At 35.3% G+C, this 22,571-nt stretch overlaps 1 protein-coding gene across 1 annotated transcript in view; it reads right to left on the bottom strand.

Moving 5' to 3' along the window:
* LOC116783619 (usherin-like) overlaps window positions 1–22,571 on the bottom strand; it is a 238,386-nt gene that overhangs the window by 148,121 nt on the left and 67,694 nt on the right. Inside the window, 4 exon segments of the mRNA XM_032681273.1 lie at window positions 427–589; window positions 4,342–4,493; window positions 9,515–9,662; window positions 14,039–14,210. Coding sequence (XP_032537164.1) covers window positions 427–589; window positions 4,342–4,493; window positions 9,515–9,662; window positions 14,039–14,210 — 635 coding nt within the window.

Below are 22,571 nucleotides of genomic sequence, written 5' to 3'. Positions count from 1 at the left end.
GAGTTTGTTTATTATATAGAAATAAAAAGCTGGGTTTCTTTTCCTTTCTTCTTCAAATATACCCATGATCAACTATATTATGAACAGCTCTCACGAGTTGGCTTATATAAGCAAACGAGTTGAAATTTTTCGGGTATAGCTTCCTTATCTGAGTGAAGGTTGTGAGATAAGACTCCATGTGTATATCTAGAGACTAAATGAGTGCAGAGGACTTATCTTTATTTGCCAATTTATGTGTTTGTACAAATGTAAAGCACCATAAATCAAAGCAGCAGTTCTTAAAAGAATAAAATTGATAATTCTAAAATAATTAATGGCATGGCAAAAAAAAAAAAGTAGAAAAATTTAGTGTTAAAGGAATTTCAAAAAATAAATAAATTGAATATCAATGTTATCATTAGACTTATTATAAAGGGAAAAACATACCTTGATCAGCATAGAAGAGACCAGTGACAAGGACTGTGTAGGTCAGTTTTCCATTAGGTTTATTTGGGGCAAGCCATTTTAATTGAACTTCTTTGGACCCGTCAACAGTAGTAAACACATCAACCATTCCCTCAGGGGAAGCTTCCATAGTCCGAGCTTCTACCTGTAAGTTCAACCACGAGACTGAAGTTTGGTGCTATAGTTCACAGAGAAGAAATGAGAGATGTAAAATTTTAAGAAAAGGTATTCCTTTCTAAAAAAAAATGTAACTAACACTTCCAGTGTCCTAATTTTTAGGCAAGTTATTTTCCTTTCATCTACATTTGTTTGAAGCTGTCTAGCAACTAACCTACTTTAAATAGACCACTGTAAGAAACAGGAAAGAAATACTGGAAAAGAATGAAATATCAATTTCTTGAAAACACCATTGGACCATGTGGATGAATTATCTCAGCTTAGCCTAAGGAGAGAAGGTGGCAATAGAAGACCACAGAACTTTCTGTTTCTGCATTTAAAAAGACAGCATGTATTTAAACACTGTAGTAAATTACTATAGAGAAAAAATATCATTTATGGATATTGCACTTGGTTGCTCCATTGAATTAACTTCTAACTTCACCTAACAAATGTAAGTTGCAACAAGAAGTAAATCTTTAAGAGAAAATAAAATACTATAGAAGAGCTGAATAATGTACCGAATATAAAAGATTTTACTATAAATAAATAAACACTTATTCAATATCCTAGAAATTTAGTATTTGAATTTCATAACTTGTAGTAAACATTCATTGCTATGGGACAAAATAATTTGATAGTACGTTATTTATGGCAACAAGTTTGTTTCTCATACATTATTTATTTCGTGTTTTCTAAGGTATAAGATGGTTTCACACCTTTCTAAGTGCCTCTCAGCTGCAGGTTCATGGGAGTGCTAATAAATGCTATTTTTAATCTGCACACATGCTTTGTCATCAAAATAACCAAATATACTTTCTCTGTCCTTGAAACATGAATGTTTTACTTTTCAGCATGTAAAATTTGGAAAGCTTATTTTTTACAAGTGCCAGACTATATCTTCAATGTGCATCAACATCTCTATATGTGCTTCTATATTCGTACACTCTGTTATACTTAAAATAGCTGATAAGTTGCAGTAAAGTCAACAGGATCAAATACATGCCTAAAGATAAACAAATACTCCACAGATTTATTGGATTAGTGCCATTTGATTATTTAGATATTTCAGTCAAAAACATGGAAGAATTTGACTAAACTGTGCTTTCTAAACTAAAATAGTTTCCTATAAAGTGGTGCTAAATGCAGGTACTTCAATCAGAAACATCAGAAACATGAAGAAGTGAACAACTATTTTTTTCTACTGAAGAAGATTAAAGAAAATCTTAAAACAATATGAATTTGTAGCAATCTGTATCCCATCCTAAACAGCCACAACAGCTGTACTATGTCTTCAGTTTTTTCTTTATGACCTGCTATACAAACATATGGCACAGAAAACCTGTTTCCTATTTATTTTTCTAAACATTAATTTATACTAAATTCTGTGATATTTTCAGATGTGTGTATCAATAACTTAATAAACAAAGACTGTGCTACTGTATATGTGACACCAAACCATAGGATAGGAATATAGCGCAAATATTGTCATCCATCTAAGTTTTTTTTAAAAGTACTAGAATATGCATAAGATAAAAACCTGAAATCTAAGTTTAATTGCAGTGGGTTGAGATGAGAATTATTCAGTGGGGATCATTTCTGTTTACTTACAAGCGATTTACAAGAGCTAACATATTTCAAAACCAGCAGAATTTCACTTCTGAATTTCTCTAAAGTATCTGTTAGAGGTTACAGTATTTCTTTATAATCCAGGTTATTTTTCTTTTCAGGTAAAAAAGCCCAACTAGAACAGACACAAAAGCAATATCATGGCTTTAGTAGAAAGATATTAAAATTTAGCTTTTCTTAATTTATATGTTAACAATTTGCATCTCACTTGAAAATAAACCATACTCACAGAAAAAAAAAAGTTAAACAAGAACTACCTAACCCAAAAGAAAAGAGTTATTGAAACAGAATAACAGCTAATGTTATTAATCTCATAACTGATTAAGATCTTCAGAGCCATCTTCAGAAATATAAATTGGAGAAATCCCATATTTAGCATACTCACATAATGTTCATTGATCGATTAGGGCACATTAAAGCACAAGATCAGCAGCAAAAATAGCTGGAAGCATATCAATTTACTGCTGGGAGATGTTTCTCATACTATTTAGAGTAGAGGTAAAACATTAGGTTTCTCTTCTTTTTTTTTTTTAGTGTTGGATTTACTCTGTAATTGATATGAAAATCTTTTAAAAAAGTCAAATAAAGATCCAGCAGCACTTAGGCAGCACTTAGGTGAGCCTAAATAAAGATGTTGCACTTCAATTCCTGTGATTAGAGATGGATCACTGGCTTTGGAAAACAGTTTGCGTACTGATCATGGGATGCAGATGAGTATCAGCTACAGCAACCCCTACTTTCAATTGTTTCAATAGTCAAGTTATGAGTCTGTAGTTCAGCGGAGATGTGAAAAAAGGCTAGTAAAAATATGTTTTTAAACCCCAGCTACTGCTATTCTGTTCTGCCTTTTCGATGCCTATTTGATAGGACAGTAGTGCTGAAAACACACATATTTCATCTGTATGCAAAGTTTGGTAATGACTTGTCTTAAACATCACTACTAAGACAATGGATTAGGTTATTGCACATCAAATACCTTAAAACAAGGTTTGCTTTTGGGGTATATGTGAAGTTGTAAAAAATGCACAAGAAAAACTGGCAAAAAGCCATTCAAGCTTTTAAGAGTAAATATCCTTCGAAGTAGAGCAAGCTATAAAATGTTTAACGGTTATAAAGTCTAGTTGTCTTCTACAGATAGAAAACATTACCAGCATTTTTGAAAGAAAGTAATCTTGTAAATAATATTGCAAATGTGACTAACAAATTATATCAGAAAAATAAAACCTAGAAGTTCTTCACAGATACAAAATAGTGATATTATAAATTGTGATGGAAAAAATGAAAAGAAAACCACAAAAAACTCCCAAATCTTTCTCTTTTCTTCTTCCTTTTCTTTTTATTAAATTTAAAAGTGCGCAATTACAGCTTAATTAAACAAATTGTCATCCCAGAATAAACACAGGCTTCTTTCTCAGTTGTGTCTGAAAACAAAACCAAGCATAGTAGATACTATTCCAGTTATTCATCAGCTACAGAACTATGAAATCATACTAGATTCATCAGTTCAGCTATATATCTAAAAACCTTTAATAAAATAAAAAAGCCTCAGAAGGCCTGTTTTTCACATGTCAAATTTAATACTCCTGTGTTCTCAAATCCTGAAAAAATGTGGTATTGTACAAGACTGTTAAAATATGTCCAGTATAATATTTTGATCACATACTTGCATTCGAAAGATTTATGAATGACCATATTTTCCTTGCTCCTGTTGCCACTTCTGGCTTCTGTGATTCTCAAATTAACTTTAGTCCTTTCAGTCAGGCAGCTAGAAATTTGCTCATTACTGGAACAGTAACTCTTTCTTTATATACATCCTTATAAATCTGGTTAAAGCACATCTGCACCTTTCAAACATATTAACTCTATTTAATTTCAATAATGTGTGTTTCAGCCTCAGTTTTTGTCTTTCTTCACAGTACCTATGTTCTACTTTGGAATGGTGCCTAACAATGACCTATCGAATCTTTAGCAGCGCTTAAACAGGATTTTTTTTAAATGTCACATTTTGCCAGATGGGTTAGTACTGCCCAGAGTGAATCATCACCATTTATTCTGATATTCACTGTCATCTGACATTTATTACACTCCCAGAATGTAAATTAAGATACTCACCAATGGACCCAATGCACAACCTTTTGCAGTACATGCCTGGACTCTGAAGGAATGCAGGCTCCAAGGAGCAAGTCCATAAGCATAACAACTTAGCTGTGATGAATTTTGCAGCAGAACACCATCCATATACAATCCATAGCTAGTAATAATACCTATAAAACAATGTGATAGCATTCAATATCTAAAACGCTACAGAATTTAGAAGAAAACTAATGCTATAGACATCAAGGTGGTAGTAGTTGCAGCATTTAAAACTGTTTACAGTTAAGCACATAATGTTTTGAGTGTGACTGCACATAACACTCAGAACAAACACTTCCATCTTTAACTGTTGAAAACCTCACAAGTGGACTGCATCTTTTAATACAATTACACTATTCCAAATATTACCCTTTAACAAACTTGTTTCTGAACAGCAGCCAAATCACCTCAGAATCAGGAAAACAGGCAATTCTGGTTCACAGCCTCTGCATATGGCTACTGAAACTTCTTCATATGCATATGGCTATTGAAACAAGAAAGACAGACAACTATCCCACATCTTAACAGCTTTAGACTTAGAAAAAAAATCTACAATATAATTGAAATGTGGAAGGACAACTCAAGGCAGTGGTATAACTACAATAAATCAGCAACGAATAATTTTGTCACACAAAACACCTTACTGGTGCTCATTCTTGATGATAGTTATTTCAGAAAACATATTTGCAAACTGAAAACAAACATTGGCACGACTTTTAGACAGAGGAAAGAATGGTCCTTCCTGTATAATTGGTTAATATCAACTCAAAAACTGAAGGTGATTGTTTACCTAATTTATAAGGAATTCTAAAATTCTGTTCTTCCAAAGGTACATATTAGGATAGATTGCATGAATCCTGTACAGACCATACATATAGCGTTTTGAATTTAATGAACTAAAGACTGAATTTTACAGATTTAGACTTTGGAAGTTGCACTTGCAAAGGAGTACTTTTCCTCAGTGCTATTCTTCCATCTTTCTCATTTATGAATATTCTCCCTTTTTAAAAGCTATTTCAATGTTAAATCTTAAAGCGAATAAATGCAAAGTTACAGGATTCATTTGAAGGGAGTTTCATTCAGAGGAGGCCTTCTAATCTTTCTATTATAAAAAACAATTTCGTATTGTAAAAATATAGCTCAGCTCACTGTTTCTTCCCTTAAAACTGAATTTTTTTGAATCTATATTGAGGAAGATTTGGTTTGAAATTGAGAAAAGATTTTCCTCTCTACTAAATGGAGAAATGCATCGTAAATAAAAGTGTACACACAACCATTTCAGCTGAGCTTTGAAGAGTTCTACTTCAAAAGATTTATATGCTAAACCAATGCAGAGCTGAGTATGGTGAAGTGATTCACAGACTTCTCAATTCTTTTCTCTTCTAGAAAAGTAAGAGGCTAAACAGACAGCAGAGACATGTGTGGGAGGAAGTCCTGGTAAATCTCACACTATCAATCCTACCACATTTGACAGGCTTCCTAAAGGAAAAATCCATTGTGGTTCTATGTCTAGTTGCTTGCAAAGCAAGAGCATTAATGGTTGGTATTTGCCCTACATTAAAAAAACTAATTTTATATAGATACACTTAAAAATATTTTATTCACCTCAGAGTAAACATGTGAATGCTGCCATTAATGGTGTCTTTCACACAGGAAAAGCTCCAAACACTGAGATACTCTAAGTACCTCTACCAGTAGAACCAACCCTTTTAAAGTATCATAGAATCATAAAATAGAACTGACTTAGAAGGGACCCACAAGGATCATCGAAGTCCAACTCCTGGCCCTGCACAGGACAACCCCAAAAATCATTCTAAGTGCATGAAAGCATTGTCCAAACACTTCTTGAACTCTCCCAGGCTTGGTGCAGTGACAACTTCCCTGTGGACTCTGTTTCAGGGCCCAACCACCCTCTGGGTGAGGAACCTTTTCCTAATATCCAACCTAAACCTCCCCTAAACTTCATGCCATTCCCTCAGGTCCTATCACCAGTCATCAGAGGGTATAGATCAATGCCTGACAAATCATTATAACCATTATTAATTCCTTTGATACTTATGGTAACAGCATGAATCAGAATGAGATCATTTGGTATTAATGTAGGTGTCATATGTACCTCTGTGGTATCCCCACTGTAACTCAGTATTGATTCAAAGCTTGACTCCTCTCTTTGTGCTATCTTTATGAAGAAGACATATAGCCTTTAATCCTACTTGCCACCTTTGGCCTCAAGGGTAGCATACTAATTCTCCTTAAGTTTTTCTAAATCATGGCAAGCAGCTGGACTCCATGTATATCACAAGAGCCTAGTAAAGTTTGTACTGTCCAAGCCCCAGTCAGCCTACACACCCATTCGAAGCTGATGAGCTTTCTCAGTCCACGGAAATAAACAGTAACACCTGTCATGCAGTAGCAGAAGAAAGGAAGGGAGAGAGAAAGGAATGGCCCCAGAGATCTAGAACTTCTGACTATAAGAATGCACCAGTAGAAGGCTGAAGTAAGAAAATTTAAGGGAAAGTGCCTTCTGCTGGTCTTTCTCATATTTCAGTCTTCTCAACTACGGTATTTTTCAGACCCTTACACAGTTTTAAAACACTGACACAGAGAGCGATTATAAATGACGTGACCACTAGGCAGCCCAAAAGATGTGCTGAGAATGAACAAAACAAAATCACACAACAGGGCAAGTCTTCCTGATGAAGCATTTGCTCAGTGAAAAGTTTTAGAGCTTGCTTATTGTTGGCGGGATTTTAATTCTTTTTATAAAATGAGGAAAAGGATGGACATAGAAAACTGGAGAATGGGAATGTACACTAAAACATATATCATAGAACCAGAGAATCACTTAGGTTGAAAGAAACTTCTAAAATCATGGAGTCCTACTGTTAAGCCAGCACTGCCAAGCCCTCCACTAAACCATGTCCTATAAGTGCCACATCTATACACCTTTTAAATACCTTCAGGGACAGTGCCTCATCTACTTCCCTGGGTAGTCTGTTACAATGCTTGACAACCTTTTCTGTTGAGATATTTTTCCTAATATCCAGTCTAAACCTCCCTGGTACAACTTGAGGTCATTCTCCTTTGTCCTATCACTTGTTATCCGGGAGAAGAGACCAACCCCTGCCTCACTCTAACCTTCTTTCAGGCAGCTGTAGAGAGCAATACGGTCCCTTTGAGCATTCTTTTCTCCAGGCTAAACACCCCCAGCTTCCTTAGCTGCTCATCATAAAGCCTGTGCTTCAGCATCCTCACTAGCTCTGCTGCCTAGCACTGCCTCTCTGCTGGACATGCTCCAGCACCTCAATTTCTTTCTTGTAATGAGGGGCCCAGAACTGACCACAGGATTTGAGATGCAGCCTCACCAGTGTCAAGAACAGGAGGATAATCCCTTCCCTAGTCCTGTTGGCCACATTATTTTTGATATAGGCCAGGATGCCATTGGCCTTCTTGGCCACCTGGACACACTGCTGGCTCATGTTCAGGTGTCAACCAGCTCCTTTTTCTCTGGGCAGCTTTCCAGCAACATTGCCCCAAACCTGTAGCGCTGTATGGGGTTGTTGTGACCCAAATGCAAGACCAGGTACTTGTCCTGTTGAACCTCACATCACTGGCCTCAGCCCATCAATCCAGTCTGTCCAGATCCCTCTGCAGGGCCTTCCTACCCTTCAGCAGACCAACACTCCTGCCTGACTTGGTGAGGTCTGCAAACTTGCTGAGGGTGCTCTAACACACTCAGTTGTTTCCAAACAAGCTGTTCACCGTATTTAAAAGGAAAGCCAAGCTGTACATAGCAAATGGTGTTTTAACAAGATACAACGCCCAAATTTAGTCATGGATCCCAACTTTTAGTTGTTTTAAAGGAAGTTGGTGGAAATTTAATTATTAAACTACAGGTCTTTATCTTGTGCTGTTGATATGCATATATATACATATATATTTTTATTTGATTAGTTAAACCATTCTCCAACTATTTGGATTTTTTTCTGCAATGCAAGGATAACAGGATCAGGTCCTGAGATGAACTATAAAATATCCCTATTTTAGTGAAAATCATTTAGACTTTATCCACTAAATCACATACATGACCTTCCTACCCTATTTCCTCCCTTCCCATCCACTACCCCTCCCCTTTCTCCTGCCTCTTTGCCTTTGCCACATATGCTGATGGGATTTTAGAAACAGGGTTAGGGAGTTTCTAAGGGGCTAGGAGGCAAAATCTTCCACAACAACTTCCAATGAAAGAACCATAAATTATCAAATACATTATTTAACACACTACATACTCTTTTTTTTTTTCTAAAATTATTGTAAGAGCTCACAGAATATTATGTATGTGTAGCTTTACAATCACCAGCTTTGTGGGAATCATTTAAAGTGTGTTAAGGGAAGTTTCACAAGTAGGATGTGCTCTAGCACAATTGAAAGCAGGAAAAAGCTTGCAGGACAAAAATGAACTTCATGTAAAACCACTGGGAGAAATGATATATATCAATATGATAAGGCAATGAAGAAAAGTATTTCTAATACTTTAAATTTAGTGAGTTCTACATTGCATCCTCTGCAGTGATTTAAACTGTTACATGCATGATAATAAAATCAGAGTGAATTCCAAGGTGAATGATACTGTGCAATCCCATTAGAAATGTAAAATTTGTCCAAAAGTTTTACGGATGGATATTTCATAATGGAAAACATTTCTAAACAAAAGAAAGCATATCGTTTAACTTTCACAGCCATGGAAATGATGACTACACAGAACACAAATCTAATTATTATTACATATCAATTAACATAAAATAAATTAATCAATTAATGTAAAAGAAATTAACGTTTTATTGGAGGGTGAAATTAACATCCTAGACTGATATTCTCCAGGAATGCCTATTCCTCAGCTCAGTTGTCCTGGAAAACATTAAACAATGAGATGCAGTACACAAGAACTATCAAAAGGGAGCACTTTTGAGCCACTGAAACAGCACGATAGGCTGAAAACCACAATCTCCCAGCTGCAGACAATGATACTATCTCAGGTATTTTATGTGCTAAAATGATCATTAAAAATTAAGCACCACATATAAGCTGCCATTTAGAATATTAATTTACCTTTACTAATCATCTTTTTAACTTGAGGCTAAAAGAGTTCACTTACCATTCGGATACTCAGGCTTAGTCCATGAGATGTTAAAGGAGTCAGATGAATATGACTGGGCTTTTGGAGCAGGAACACCTTCTGGTGTACTCTCATCTGTTATAGCTGTGCTAGCTTCGCTTATGGAACATCCACCTCCCGTGCAAGCCTTAAAATATTAATCAAAACAAATAAACATACTCCAGTGTAGTATCAATAATTTTAGCAATTTTTCTGTTGCTAAAGTTTTATTGCTCTTACATATCTAAACTTAGCAAGTCTGTCCTTTTCATAAAAAGATACTTTTCTTATCATAGATTTGTTTTCTTTTAAATAACACGATGATGTAACATAACTCATGATACTTCAGTTTTAGGTATAATACAGCTAAAATATTGTACTATTTGACTTGCAGCATTTTCCATTTAAATGTGACTCATAATCAATCAGACTTCCACTGCTTTTGCAGCCACAGTTAAAGATAATTTTAGTGCAATATATATTATTTACAGTACAAAACTCTCCAGTAAATGGCTGAAAAGCTCTCACAAGTTCCAGATACAGAATATACTGACCAACTTGTAAGGCACTTAAAAAATTATCTCAAGGAATAGCCATTGAGAAAAAAATGCCATTCAGACAGTGCTGCACTTCACAATAGCAGATAAAGATTAAAATAGTGAAAAACCACTCTATTATAAACCAGTATGTACCAGTTATTATTACATGTTTATGGAAAATAAAGTAAAATAATTTGTATTTCAGTTATCAGAGAACAAAATATTAACCACACTACTTTTGTGGTTGATTATGAAATAATACAATATGCAAGGAAATGTGCATATCACCCCATAAAGCTTTTAAAGTTTTACATGCACAAAGCTATGGTCTTTAGATGTGCTGATTTGCCAATTATTTGCACTAGCAATGACAAGAGACAGGAATTCTTAGAGAAGTTAAAAAAATACAAAAATATATACTCTGTACTGGATTTAAAGATTTTTTGTGTTAGTTTATTATTTATTTTGGTTTTACTATTTAACAGTAAAATAACTCAAAACTTGATTCGATGAAGATTCAGATTCTAGAGTTTAACTCTATGTTAAACTCTATTAACATAGAGTTAAATAACATTTATGGGACCACCTGTTGTTTTCCGAGTTGTCCATTGTGCTGAAATGGACAAGTAGCCTGCTGAGGATCCTCAGCACACAAAGGAAAAATAACCTTGCTGACCAGACCTCCAGAAAAAAAAAGTTTCTCTTAATCTAGTATATTTTATTTGAAAGGATTGCCTTCAACTTCCCGTTTCCCATTGTGTTTTCAAATCAGAGAGCAGTCAATATACTTCCTACCCCCTCCAAAAGTTTATACTGACACCAGGAGTAAAAATAAGTACGCCTGTAAATGAGGAACTATTTGTACACAAAGATTATTTTGATTTCACTGGAATTTGCACTCGCAACACAACTAAGGAATGACTCCCTGTGTCAGTCTGAACTACCAAATAAAGATGAAAGAAGGAAACATCAGTTTTGGGAATATCAAAAATGGCCTCTACTTTAAAGATGATAGTATTTAAAAAAAACAAAAACAAACAGCCAAAAAAACCCAAACAAAAACACAAACCCCAAAAATAGAGTCAGCTTAGAGGGATGCTGAGTAACTTTTGATAAGGAAATATTAATAAAATTATTCTTCCAGTAAAGGCAGAGTAATCTTTGAATTATTTTCCCTTCTCTACTGGCTTATGAAGAAGCCAAAAGGACCAGTTCTTGAAGGCCTCTTCCTTGTACATTCCTTACTGCGTTGCTAATTAAGTTCCAGGCCTACTTCAGCAGTGAAGGGGCTTTTCTTTTAAGGGCTTGGTAACAGCAGCCTTTCCCATTCAATTTATTTCTTGAATGTCATGCAGCTCAATTTTTGTATCCTGAACTTTGCTGGGACATGAAGTTTATGGTTTTTCTGCTTTGTAAACAGGTGGATTTTGGATCAGTGTAACAAAAAGGACTGGACACCATTGGGACTCTGGCAATCACATCCAGTGATGCTCAAAGCCATGAAATTCTACACCTAGATCAAGTCCCATTGTGTCATTCTGAACTTCACTGAGATTTCAGGTAAAATTTGCCAAAATACCAAAGCAAATAGGCAGACAAAGGACAAACAAACTACCTAAAATGACATCATATAGCGATGCTCCACGTGGCACCTGAACTAGCTTACCCACACAACACAGTACTGAGGAGATATCAGCTTAACAGGGTAACCACTAAAGCAATCAAGTCATACAAATGTGTGTGACACCCTGGCTACTAAAGGCAGCCTTTCAGCTTTCCATTTGCTTTCAGACTGGCTTGGCTCACACCCATCCAACAAACACAAGTTCCTTCGCACTAGTCCATGAAGACGTGACCTTAAGTCTTCTTGGCTGACTTTGGAAAGAAGCATTAGTTTTGCTTACAAAGCTGTTGCACTCATTCATGAATACAATTGCTAAATAATAAATGGCAGTAATCAATTCTGAAAACTGGTAACAGCATACAAAGATAAACATTTTGTTAACTTTACTTAATGTACTTATATTAACCTGTCATACGAAAGTTAAAGCCAGCAGCCTGTGAGGTGCTGATGAGGCTCCTGATTCCCGCATTCAATATGCAACTTTTGATAATTCAATTTCCCACATAAACCAAAACCAACTTCTGAATGGATGCAAAAAAAAAATAATATTACCTGTGAAACAAGGAAAAGATTCTAGCTGATAGAAATATTTGTGCTAACAAAAAAAGGAATCCATTTAGTTAAGTAGCCATTGCTGACTTGCTATTTTTTCTTTTTTACTTTAAAATTTTTATTGAATTTCAGTTAAGTTATATATGAAACACTAAATATTTCAAATTTTTTTCAGGTATGTATGGTTGATTTGGATTTTGGGTGTTTGGGTTTTGATGGTGGTTTTTTGCTTGTCTTTTCTTTCCTTTCATAAAGTATACAGTAACATTTGGCCACGTTTTAAGCTTCATAACTTGCAAAACTATAATATTACATTTTTCTCAAACTAGTCTAACAAGTTCTATATACAATGGATCCAAATGTTTTAAAAAAGCTATCACATCACAAAGATATTGGGCTTTTCATGCGCTTTTAGACTCATCATTTTCAAACCTGCAAGGACATTTAGATCTTCTAACCCTCCTATCAGAGGTCATTGCATTTATTCAAGTAAACCTGGTTATCTTTTGTCACTAGAAGAAATATCTTTTCTTACTTTCTGGTTACAACTGATTAAATGCAATACTAAGGGGACAAAAAAAAAAAAGAAGAAATGAGAAATAAATATAGAGATCAAAGATTCCTAAAACTGTATTCAGTAACTTCTAGGAAAGCTATGCACATTGATGAAGCAAAAACAATGTCCACACAACCACTTCCTCCCATATCCCAAGGCAGAGGCATCAAAGAAGCAGTTCCAGTTGCTCTCCAGATCACAGCTGTTAATTCTTCCATGAGCCTCTCTCCTTGTGCCCCCATGCACAGAAGCTGGGCAGGAGCAGAGAAGAGCTGTGGTACAGTGAAGGACAGCACAAATTCTTTTGATAATTCTCCTTTTTTATAAGGGCATAAAATGCTTGTTGAAGTACTGCCTTAGTTTTGGACATGGTGCTATTTTATATGCTCTACAATTTGCTATGCTGAAATATCTAGGCACAAATGAATTAATTTCAGCATGAAGCTACGCTTTAATTAGACTGAATATTCTTGTTTTTCAGGTTCAAGTCAGATCCTTATCATTACCTGAAGGTAGTTTATTTTTTGTGGTATAATATTAGAACATTCAAGAGCATGTTAAGAAAAATGAATGCATATCCAGTCCTACATAAATGTAAATTTATTCAATAATCAGAGCCGACTATTTTCTATGCATTTATCAAAGCAATATCCTTATATAGGTATGTTTATAAAACGAACAATGTGCTAAACAAGAGACAATTCCCCCGCTTTTATTCACATATTTTCAGGTTTGCTATGAGCTGAAGCTGTTCTATTTCATCACAAATAAAACCAACGATAATGAAACTCAAAGAAAACACTAATGTCTCTTAAATGTTTGAATAAACAAAACGCTACTTCACACTGAACTCTTCCTCTCTGCTATTTCCTTCTACATACAGATTTTATGAAGAAACAAAATAACATCGTACAAAATATGAAAGGTTAATATTTTTTAAATACATTCAATGTTTTCTTGTAAGTTGGGTCCAGGAGACATTTTTAAAGCGTTTTATATATTTCTAGTCAATTATTTATTAGTTATCATCCAACTTATCCTTGAAGAAAACCTGTATTAAAATTACATGCACAGTTTTGAGGGCCTGTTTTGAAACAAAAAACCTACTTTTGTTCAGGATGGCTCATCCACCTTAGCTTCAGAAAGAAGAGGTTAAACAAAGTGGACACATGAACCATTAAATATTAAGATGCCAACAAAATCACAATCATTTTCACCATTTTATACCTCTACTACACATCTTTAAAACTTACAGCTAGTTTTATGAGGTATTCAGTACCCGGGGAAAGCTGCGGAATAGTAAAATCCAGAAAAGGTTCTGTGCTGTTATAGATTACATTCCACTTTGTAAAATTCTGCTCATTGTTGGCAATATAAATTATATAGCGATCTAGGATTCCATTTACTTCTACTGGTTCTTTCCATCTGCAAATAAAAGCAAAATGTGATTAAGACCAGTCCAAATAAAGATTTAGACCATTACTGAAAAATGTAAGGCTTTGTTTAGGTGACTTTGAGGGATTATTTTAGGAATTTGAAACACCGCCATGCAACATAAAAATAAATCTAAGCCATACCTTTAATGCTGTATTTGCACTCAATAGATAAATGATTACAGTAACACACAAAGCAGGGGCTACAAACGGGCATATCACCAGAACACTTCCTGCACTGAAGTTTGCAGAGGCTATGCCCATATGTAGTTATACTGATTGCGTAAAGACAAAATGGAAATTAAGTTGGCAGTGATAATCAGAAGGTTCACAGAACACTAAACTAATCACTTCTATGCATTTAATCATAATAATTTAATTTTATGTCACAAACTCTTCCCCTGATTGAACTCACCTGGAATTCTTGAATAAACTGATGCACTATTGTGTTGTCAGGAAGAAGAAATCCTTACTTCTGTACATATATCGTTCTAGATCCAAGCCGTCAGGACCGGGGCATCACGTGAGAGGGTGGCAGCTGTGCTGTAAACAAGGTGACCTGGGAATGTTTGTAACAGCCAGCAAGCGTGCAGGCAGTGAGCAGAAACTGTTGTGGCGTAAAAACTGCTAAATCTAGGACAAAAATAATATGAATTTACTTTGTATACTAATTTTACTTGTTTTTTCTTTTTTTCAGACAGTAGCGTGTGTCAGACAGATTTTAGGCATCGGCAGTAGTGAATTCAGAAAATCAAAAGGACGGCAACCTGTATCTCAAATGCTTCAGGTTGTCCCAGAGGAGTGAATAGGTACTGGTTCTTTAATAGCAAATAAATGCAAATTTTGACTCCTAATAGACTCTGTGGGGTGTGCTTTGGTGTTGAGGTGACTCCATTGTAGCCATTTACACTAGAATGTATACCACCCAAACCAAAAAACCCAAACGTGTTAGCTTCTTAGGTGCTACATACTACATCAATTCGCTACAGTGGCAATGAACACCTTTGAGCTGATTAAATCAAATCAATTAATGGGGAAAAACAAGTTACAGATTCATTAACAAGGTGGATTATATTTTTTTTTAATGTGTTGTATGATACATGAATGTCAAGCATTGATACATACAATGATTCATGCCACACAAATTTCACTATAAGCATGAACACAAAGGAAGCTCCTTGTTGCCACCACTCATACTGGTCTGTTCTCTCTTTGCCTGTTTGTCTTCAGCTGCACAAACACCAAACAATTGTAAAATATATTTCAGTAAAGACAACCTGTCTAATGCTATAGCAAAAAAACTCTTCAATGTTTATTTATTATGAAGGTATCCTGAGTTTCAATTACTGCAGAAAATGGTGAACAAAATGGAACATTTTTGCTACTCTAAAAGATCTTTAGTATCATACACACTTCCCTATACTAATAAAGGAACATTTGACAGAAAAAATATTGTATGAAAGTAATACAGACCTAATTTTCAAATATTTTTCATTTTTTTAATTAAAATACAAATCACATACTTTAATAAGCAAATTTACAACTGAGGTTTTGGCAACAGTATAAGATATACAAGTAAAATGCTTATGCTACAGACTCACATTTTTCAGTATGCCAGAAAAATTCTGGGTTTTTGCAAGACATAACAAATGGTAGTGTTTTCAGAGCCAGGTAGTAGCAAACTATAATTTTGTCTAAAAATATTTGTGAGCACAAATTCAAAAACTGCAATTGGATGACAAACACATCATCAGAGCAGAGATGTTGTAGACCCAACTTCTCTCCCATTAGTTTCCTCTCATATAATGACTCCAGTCCCTGCTGCAACGGAATTTCTTCTGATTTGCTCCATTCTGTGTGAGGAGAGAATAAACTTGTGCATTTTTACTGAAAATACTGTATCACTCAGTGGTATTGTTCTATGGAGCACATGGCAAAGTGTGAGTTAAAAAAAATGCTGTAGCTAAAAAAATCATCAATTGAATGCCTGTAACACAGTGACATGTTTAATCAACATAATGGGACTGATTCTACCAGGGTTAAGCAGTGCTTATGTCCGTGAGAGGGGGAAAGCACACTCCAGAGCAGGTGCTCAAGCTGGCTCAGCAAGCAGGGAAAGTAAACTCCACATACTGCACCGACCGTATTGCCTTCATTAGTGTACAGCTTCCTGGACCCTTTATTCCTTGCAGCTACCATCAGAGAAGCCAGAAAAAGTACAGATGGAGCTGAAAGTCTGTGACATAACTATCAGATACTTCATGTTGTGGGTGTGCAAACAAGTGACCAGAAGGATTTTACTTTTAGCAATCCTAAAACAAACAGTTGAAATCAATTCACAGTACCTATTTAATTGCTAACCTTGTAGACAGTGAATATGCATTGTTCTCTCTAAGCTGAAACTATACTAGGGGGCTTCACTTAGCAGAGTGAACACAAGGGAAAGGAAAGAGAAAAAGTGGATGTCTCCTTTTCCATTTGTTTGTGGTGGATCACTCTTTTCCTTGTTGGTGAGGGTTATTTTCCTCTCCTTTAAGGAAAATTCCACATCTAGAACTACTATTTTTTAAAAAGGTAGTCTGATGCATACTGTAGCTGATGGAACTACTTGAAGACATAAGTTTCTGGAAATACCTAGTGTAATTTGAAGAGGGGAGAACTTCATCAGGGATTAAGAGAATGAAACATGGAAACATTTTTAATTTCCCTCCCTGAAGAAAACAATTGACTATAAGTTACTATGTGTATCTGTCACTCCCTAGAATGGAAAAAGCAAAAAAGACAAGACAGGTAAAAATGTAAAGTTTAAAAAAACCACAAGAATAATAAGAGAAGGAAACAGAGAACATATGAGCAGTGGGACCCTTTTGAATCAAATGATAAACGTACTGAGAGGGAATGGAAAGACAGGAGACTAAAAAAAAAAAAAAAGAGTCAAAATATAAAATATGGGAAAAAAGCAACGTGTCAACAAGATCAAAGAAAATCATTATTCCTCATCTTGATTTAATAACACTGAAGTATTTTGTCTACTAAATGCCAAATAGAAAGTTTCAATGCAATCTCAAAGATTAGGTGGGAAAAGGCTAAAAAGAAACATTATGTTTGTGGAAGCAGGAGTAGAAAACGAAAGAAATTAGAGTCTCAGCAATGCCACTCAAGCATGAGTTTTGCCACCCATTAAAATCTCTCCACATACTTCAGCAAGGTTTGGATGAGCAACAAATAAGTGTAGGTAGTATTTCTAAAGGTTAGAACCAGAAACTGACAAACTGAACAATAAAATCATATTACATTGTAATCTATGCAATTATTTGTCACAATCTGATACGGCAGATATTTTCCTATTTAAAGTTCAGCGTGTTTCATAATGGATCACTGGATTCAAACAACTACAGATACAAACATGAATATGAAGGAGGAGGGAGGAGGTTCTTAAAACTACAAAGCCACTCTTTGTCAAGGTCCTCTAGCAATAATGCCTTGCTTTCCATTTGCTTGATTGCGTGATTTGCATAAGATCAAATGTAGGCAATTGTGGACATGAAAAGCAGATCGCTCTCAAACTCATTAGAAATGGATCCACAAGTATTATGTGGAAATGTGTTACAAGAAAATGCACCCCAATGCACGGAAAACTCAGTGATTAATGTCAAACAAACTATAATTTAAAATATAGAGCATGAATTATATGTTATTTTACAATTGATTCCATGCTGTTGGTTGGAAGGATTTTATTGATCTTAATTTACAAAATGAGCCCAATAAGGACACAATTATTTCTTTTAAACTTACAGCAAAAGACTGAAATATTTTTTCTTACAAATTTTCTTGATCAGGCTATATTCCCATCTATTCCACAATTCCAGTTCCTTCAGTTACTTTAAAATAAGATCAAATGTTTCTTATTTCAATATTCCAATAACTACTCTCTGAAACCACTTATTTCTTACCAAAACAAAGCTAAACTTAAAAATTACGGTAGTTCACTGAGGAAAAAAAAAACAATTCAGAATTTGGTCTTGTTTTCATTTCCAGACTCAGAAGAGCAAAGAGCACCAAAGGACAAAGAAAAAAGACACTTTCTTAGGAGTAAAGGATTTCCTCAAATCATCCTATTAAAGTAGTAGGTAGACAGAAAAATAATTCTGCATTTTTTTGTGTCAAAAACAGAACAAAGGAAAAAAACTAAAATAAAATCCCGCTTTTCCCAAAGAAAAAGGTAGCACAGAGGGAGAGGAAGGATCAACCTGCCTTTTCATCTCTGACCTCAGAGGCAATACACACAAACTAAATTATTTTCTAACTCACATGTCAGCAGGAGAATTGTTAACTATAGCTATCATTGAAATCAATATTTGCATACCACTACATTTATTACATATGTGATGTGGAACTTCCCACACTAACCAACTATAGTAGTTGGTATCTACCCAGTTGCTAATAATCACCAGCATAGGTCCTGATAGAACAATCAATGCATGAGACAGAAAGAATAAAGAATGACCCTCTTTGCATGGTCAATAAGAACACTCACTTTGCTTTGATCAAATTTAATGGGTAGTCATTGAAAGATAATATGCAACACTACAGTGCTACTTTTAGCATGGAATTTCAGAGATGTTACTAAGATAGAGAGAAAAACATAGTACAGTAAAAAAAAAAAATAAAAACAACACCTGAAATTAGAGATTTAACAAAACATGATCTTTACCATCAGGTCATCAGAGTACATCACTGTTCAAAAATAACACGGTAATAATATCTACAGTGTTTTAATTTATATGTAACATATTTGATATTCAGGCTTACTGCAATTCCTCCCCTCTTCCACTCTCTTTCCACTCTCCCTGACTTCAGGCAACTATTTTAAGGGTCAGAAATGGCAACATCCTGTCTTACTGAGTGCTCACATAACTTGCGTAAGGAACCCCACATAGTTTCTCTCAGGAAAATAATCAAGACAATAGCTATCCCATTGTTATATTCAAGAGAAAATAAGACAGCAGCATTGTAGCAAGAGATTTTTAGCAGCACAACCAAGAAAACCTGCTGAGAGAGTATGAAAATGAAAAACTTCCAAAGAATTCCAATCACCACGTACTTTATGCAGGTAGACTGTATGAACACTTCAGCTCATTACTCACATCCTTACTCTGTTCTTTCATCTTGTTTCTCAGAATTTGTTATGTTAACTCACAGTAACTTAATATTTAATTAGAAGATAAACTCTTTGGGACCATAAATCTCCATCACCAAAAACAACAATGTCCCATTCTGATTTTTATGCAACACTAAAAAAAAAAAAATCTAATTCATATGCTAAGTGTCAAGATCACATTATCAGGCTTGCTCCATCAGACAGCATTAGCAGTCCTCTGCCTTCCACCATTTTCTGAAAGCAAGCAACAACTCATATTTAACTTTTAGTACAGTACATCCTGCTTGCTTTTTTTATAAAGCACTGATCACTCTCAAAGAATAATCACTAATGTATAATACCTTTCTCTAGAAAGGTATTATACTATTGCTGCATCATTTCATAGATTTCCTGCAAACCCCACATCATACTCAACATTCTCTTGAAAATATTTCAGAAAAATCAGGGTGTCACAATGACACCACTTAGGTACTTCAGGCAACTCAGGCAAGCCAAAGAAAACAGTGTGCTTGTGTACTTAATTGTCTAAACTAGCAAGGCTTTTCACATGTGCAACTGGCCCATTAATTGAAGAAAACAGTTATCTTCCAAGATAGTAGTAAATTCTAACAGATATTAATTAATAATTAAGAATGCTTATGTGATTCCATAATGTTGCAGAGCAACAATTAAAAGAATTTTGTGAAGCCATTAAAAACAAGGCCAAGAAATAAAGAGAAATAAATAAACTCAGGGTCTCAAATAACTATTTTCAGGAAGCACCATAAGCTGTTGTTCTGCTCTCTAACCAGCAAAGACTTTGACATAATGAACAAAAAAACTTGGCTTCCAGCTGGCCAGCAAATGCTGATGTGTTTTAGAAACTATTCATTCAGCAGTAAATATCTCTGGTTTTCCAAATTACTCCTAAAAGAAAAAATTCTTTACTGTGAGGGTGGTGAGGTACTGGAACAGGTTGCCCAGAGAACCTGTGGATGCTCCATCCCTGGAAGTGTTCAAGGCCAGGTTGGATGGGGCTCTGAGCAACCTGGTCTAGTGGAACGTGACCCTGCCCATGGCAGGGGGTTGGAACTTGATGATCGTTAGGGTCCCTTCCAACCCAGACCATTCTATGAACACCTCATTCCTTTTGAGACTTTTACACTCAAGAAAAATCCAGGAAACTTCCAGGTCCCATCTTAGGAAATAAAGAGCATGGCACAAAGCCATGTAACATATTGGAGCGTGCAAACATGACAGTTATGTGTTAGACTGTATAAAAAAGTTATATTCAAGAAGAAAAACCCTTTGGCATAAATGCGAAACAAAGGATCTTTAATCATTTCAGTTTGCAATGAATTCAAACAATTAGTAGAGATTTTACAGGCACGTGGTAGGACTATGGAAAAGGGGCACTTTTGGCAAAGGGGCAGTTCCTAAGTACATTAAGGCTTTTGAATATAATTATGTTTTAACAGTAAGGATTATAAAGCTTGTTTCCACATTTAATAACAGTGTCTCTTGGTTATGCTCTCTTACACCCTCAACTGTTGCATAGAAAAACTTTCTGCTATTTATTGGCCCAAACTCTTGTACTTCTTTGAGCCCAAACTCATGCCTCAAAAGTTAGGTTTCATCCTGGCCAATCCACAAGGCCACATCAGCATCCATTCCTTCATTTTCCCTTTTTAGTTTAGTAATACTATTTTATTTCTAATCTTAACTTAGATAGGTACATATCTTTTTATTTAAACATGACTATTATTCCTACCTCATTACAAAAGTTGCAATTTAAGTCTTTTATTTTAAAGCCACATCCCTGGGATAGCTGCTGTAGGTACATTTTCACGCTGTTTTTACTCTCCAGTTAGGACACACCAGCTTGAAATCCTAAAGATGCTCAGCTGAAGAAAATTCAAATCATGTGGAGTGCCCCATATCACATGATTGAGAAAAAGCAGAAGCAAAACATCAAAGAGCATTTACACTTCTCTTAACACTTTACCAGCAACTAATCTACCTGATTCCTTGTGTGGCTCTAAATAGACACATCATGTCACTGACCACAGAAGAATCACAGTGCTCCTTGGAAACCTCCTTACCATTATGCCCCGACACATTTTCCCCTGACTCATCATCATTAGTCAGCATTAGAAAAATACAGATGGTGAGAGAACAACTCTCACCAACCAGAGGTTTTTTCAAATGTTTCTCTTGCTGCCAAAACAACAAAAAGCCAGTCAGTCAGTGCAAACATTCATCGTCAAATGAGCCTAATGAATTTCCAAGTTATATCTTTGCTTACTAGAATTAAAACCACTCACTGTCTCCCTAGTTTACTTCAATTATAATAGTTGGACAAATTAAGTGAGTTTGAAGGTCAGAGGGAGAGAAAGCAGAAAGAGGACAGAGCACATTAATTTTTACCAGGTACACAAAGAGAAGTAATTGTGGACAGTATCACTATCTTAGCTTTACTTTTCTCTTTCTCATTGCTTTACAGATCACATGGAATGAAGCAGCCCTATTCTAAGAGTTAAATGAAAATTTCCATTCACGAATGCTTCCAATCCAGTCACTGTATTTCTATCAGCTTCAACAGAGGGGAGTTGTTAGTATACATCATAAGAACCATGATGTCTTAGTCAATGTTTAGCCCAAAAAGTGAAAAAGGAAAAAAAAAGTGTTTTAAACATTTTACCTCTGTATTACTTCAGCTTTATATTCACAACTGGAAAATATATTTGCACCAGGTAAATACATTGCAAATTTGAATCTCAGATACCTGCTTCTATAAAACTGGAACTACTCTGGATTCACATTAGTATGACCAAAGCCCCTTTGGCTCACCAGCAGAAGTACATCCCAAGTAATTCCAATCTTGCAGCAGTGGGAGAAACAAAATTCAGATCTACCTAACATTTGGTGCTGAAGTAATTGTATCAGGCCTCAAGAGGTGCCAGACTGCCACTTTTACAACCCACTGAAGAACACATATGAATGTGAAGCTGTGGCAAGAGAAGCCAGTAAGATATGAAGTTATATACAAACGTATGGTAAGTAATACAGCAACTATTACTATCCATTTTATATAAATCAACAGTGTGGTCTCATCTGGAATACCATATATTACAGAGTGCAGAAATAAAGTCTGTCTGGAAAATAGCAGCGAGATAGCACAGGCTTACAAACACTCTCTTAGGAAGAGAGGCT

The sequence above is a fragment of the Chiroxiphia lanceolata genome, chromosome 3 (genome assembly GCF_009829145.1).
Source record: "Chiroxiphia lanceolata isolate bChiLan1 chromosome 3, bChiLan1.pri, whole genome shotgun sequence".
NCBI classification, from domain to species: domain Eukaryota; kingdom Metazoa; phylum Chordata; class Aves; order Passeriformes; family Pipridae; genus Chiroxiphia; species Chiroxiphia lanceolata.
The sequence above is the reverse complement of the archived record's forward strand: the minus strand, read 5'-3'. Positions and strand labels throughout refer to the sequence as shown.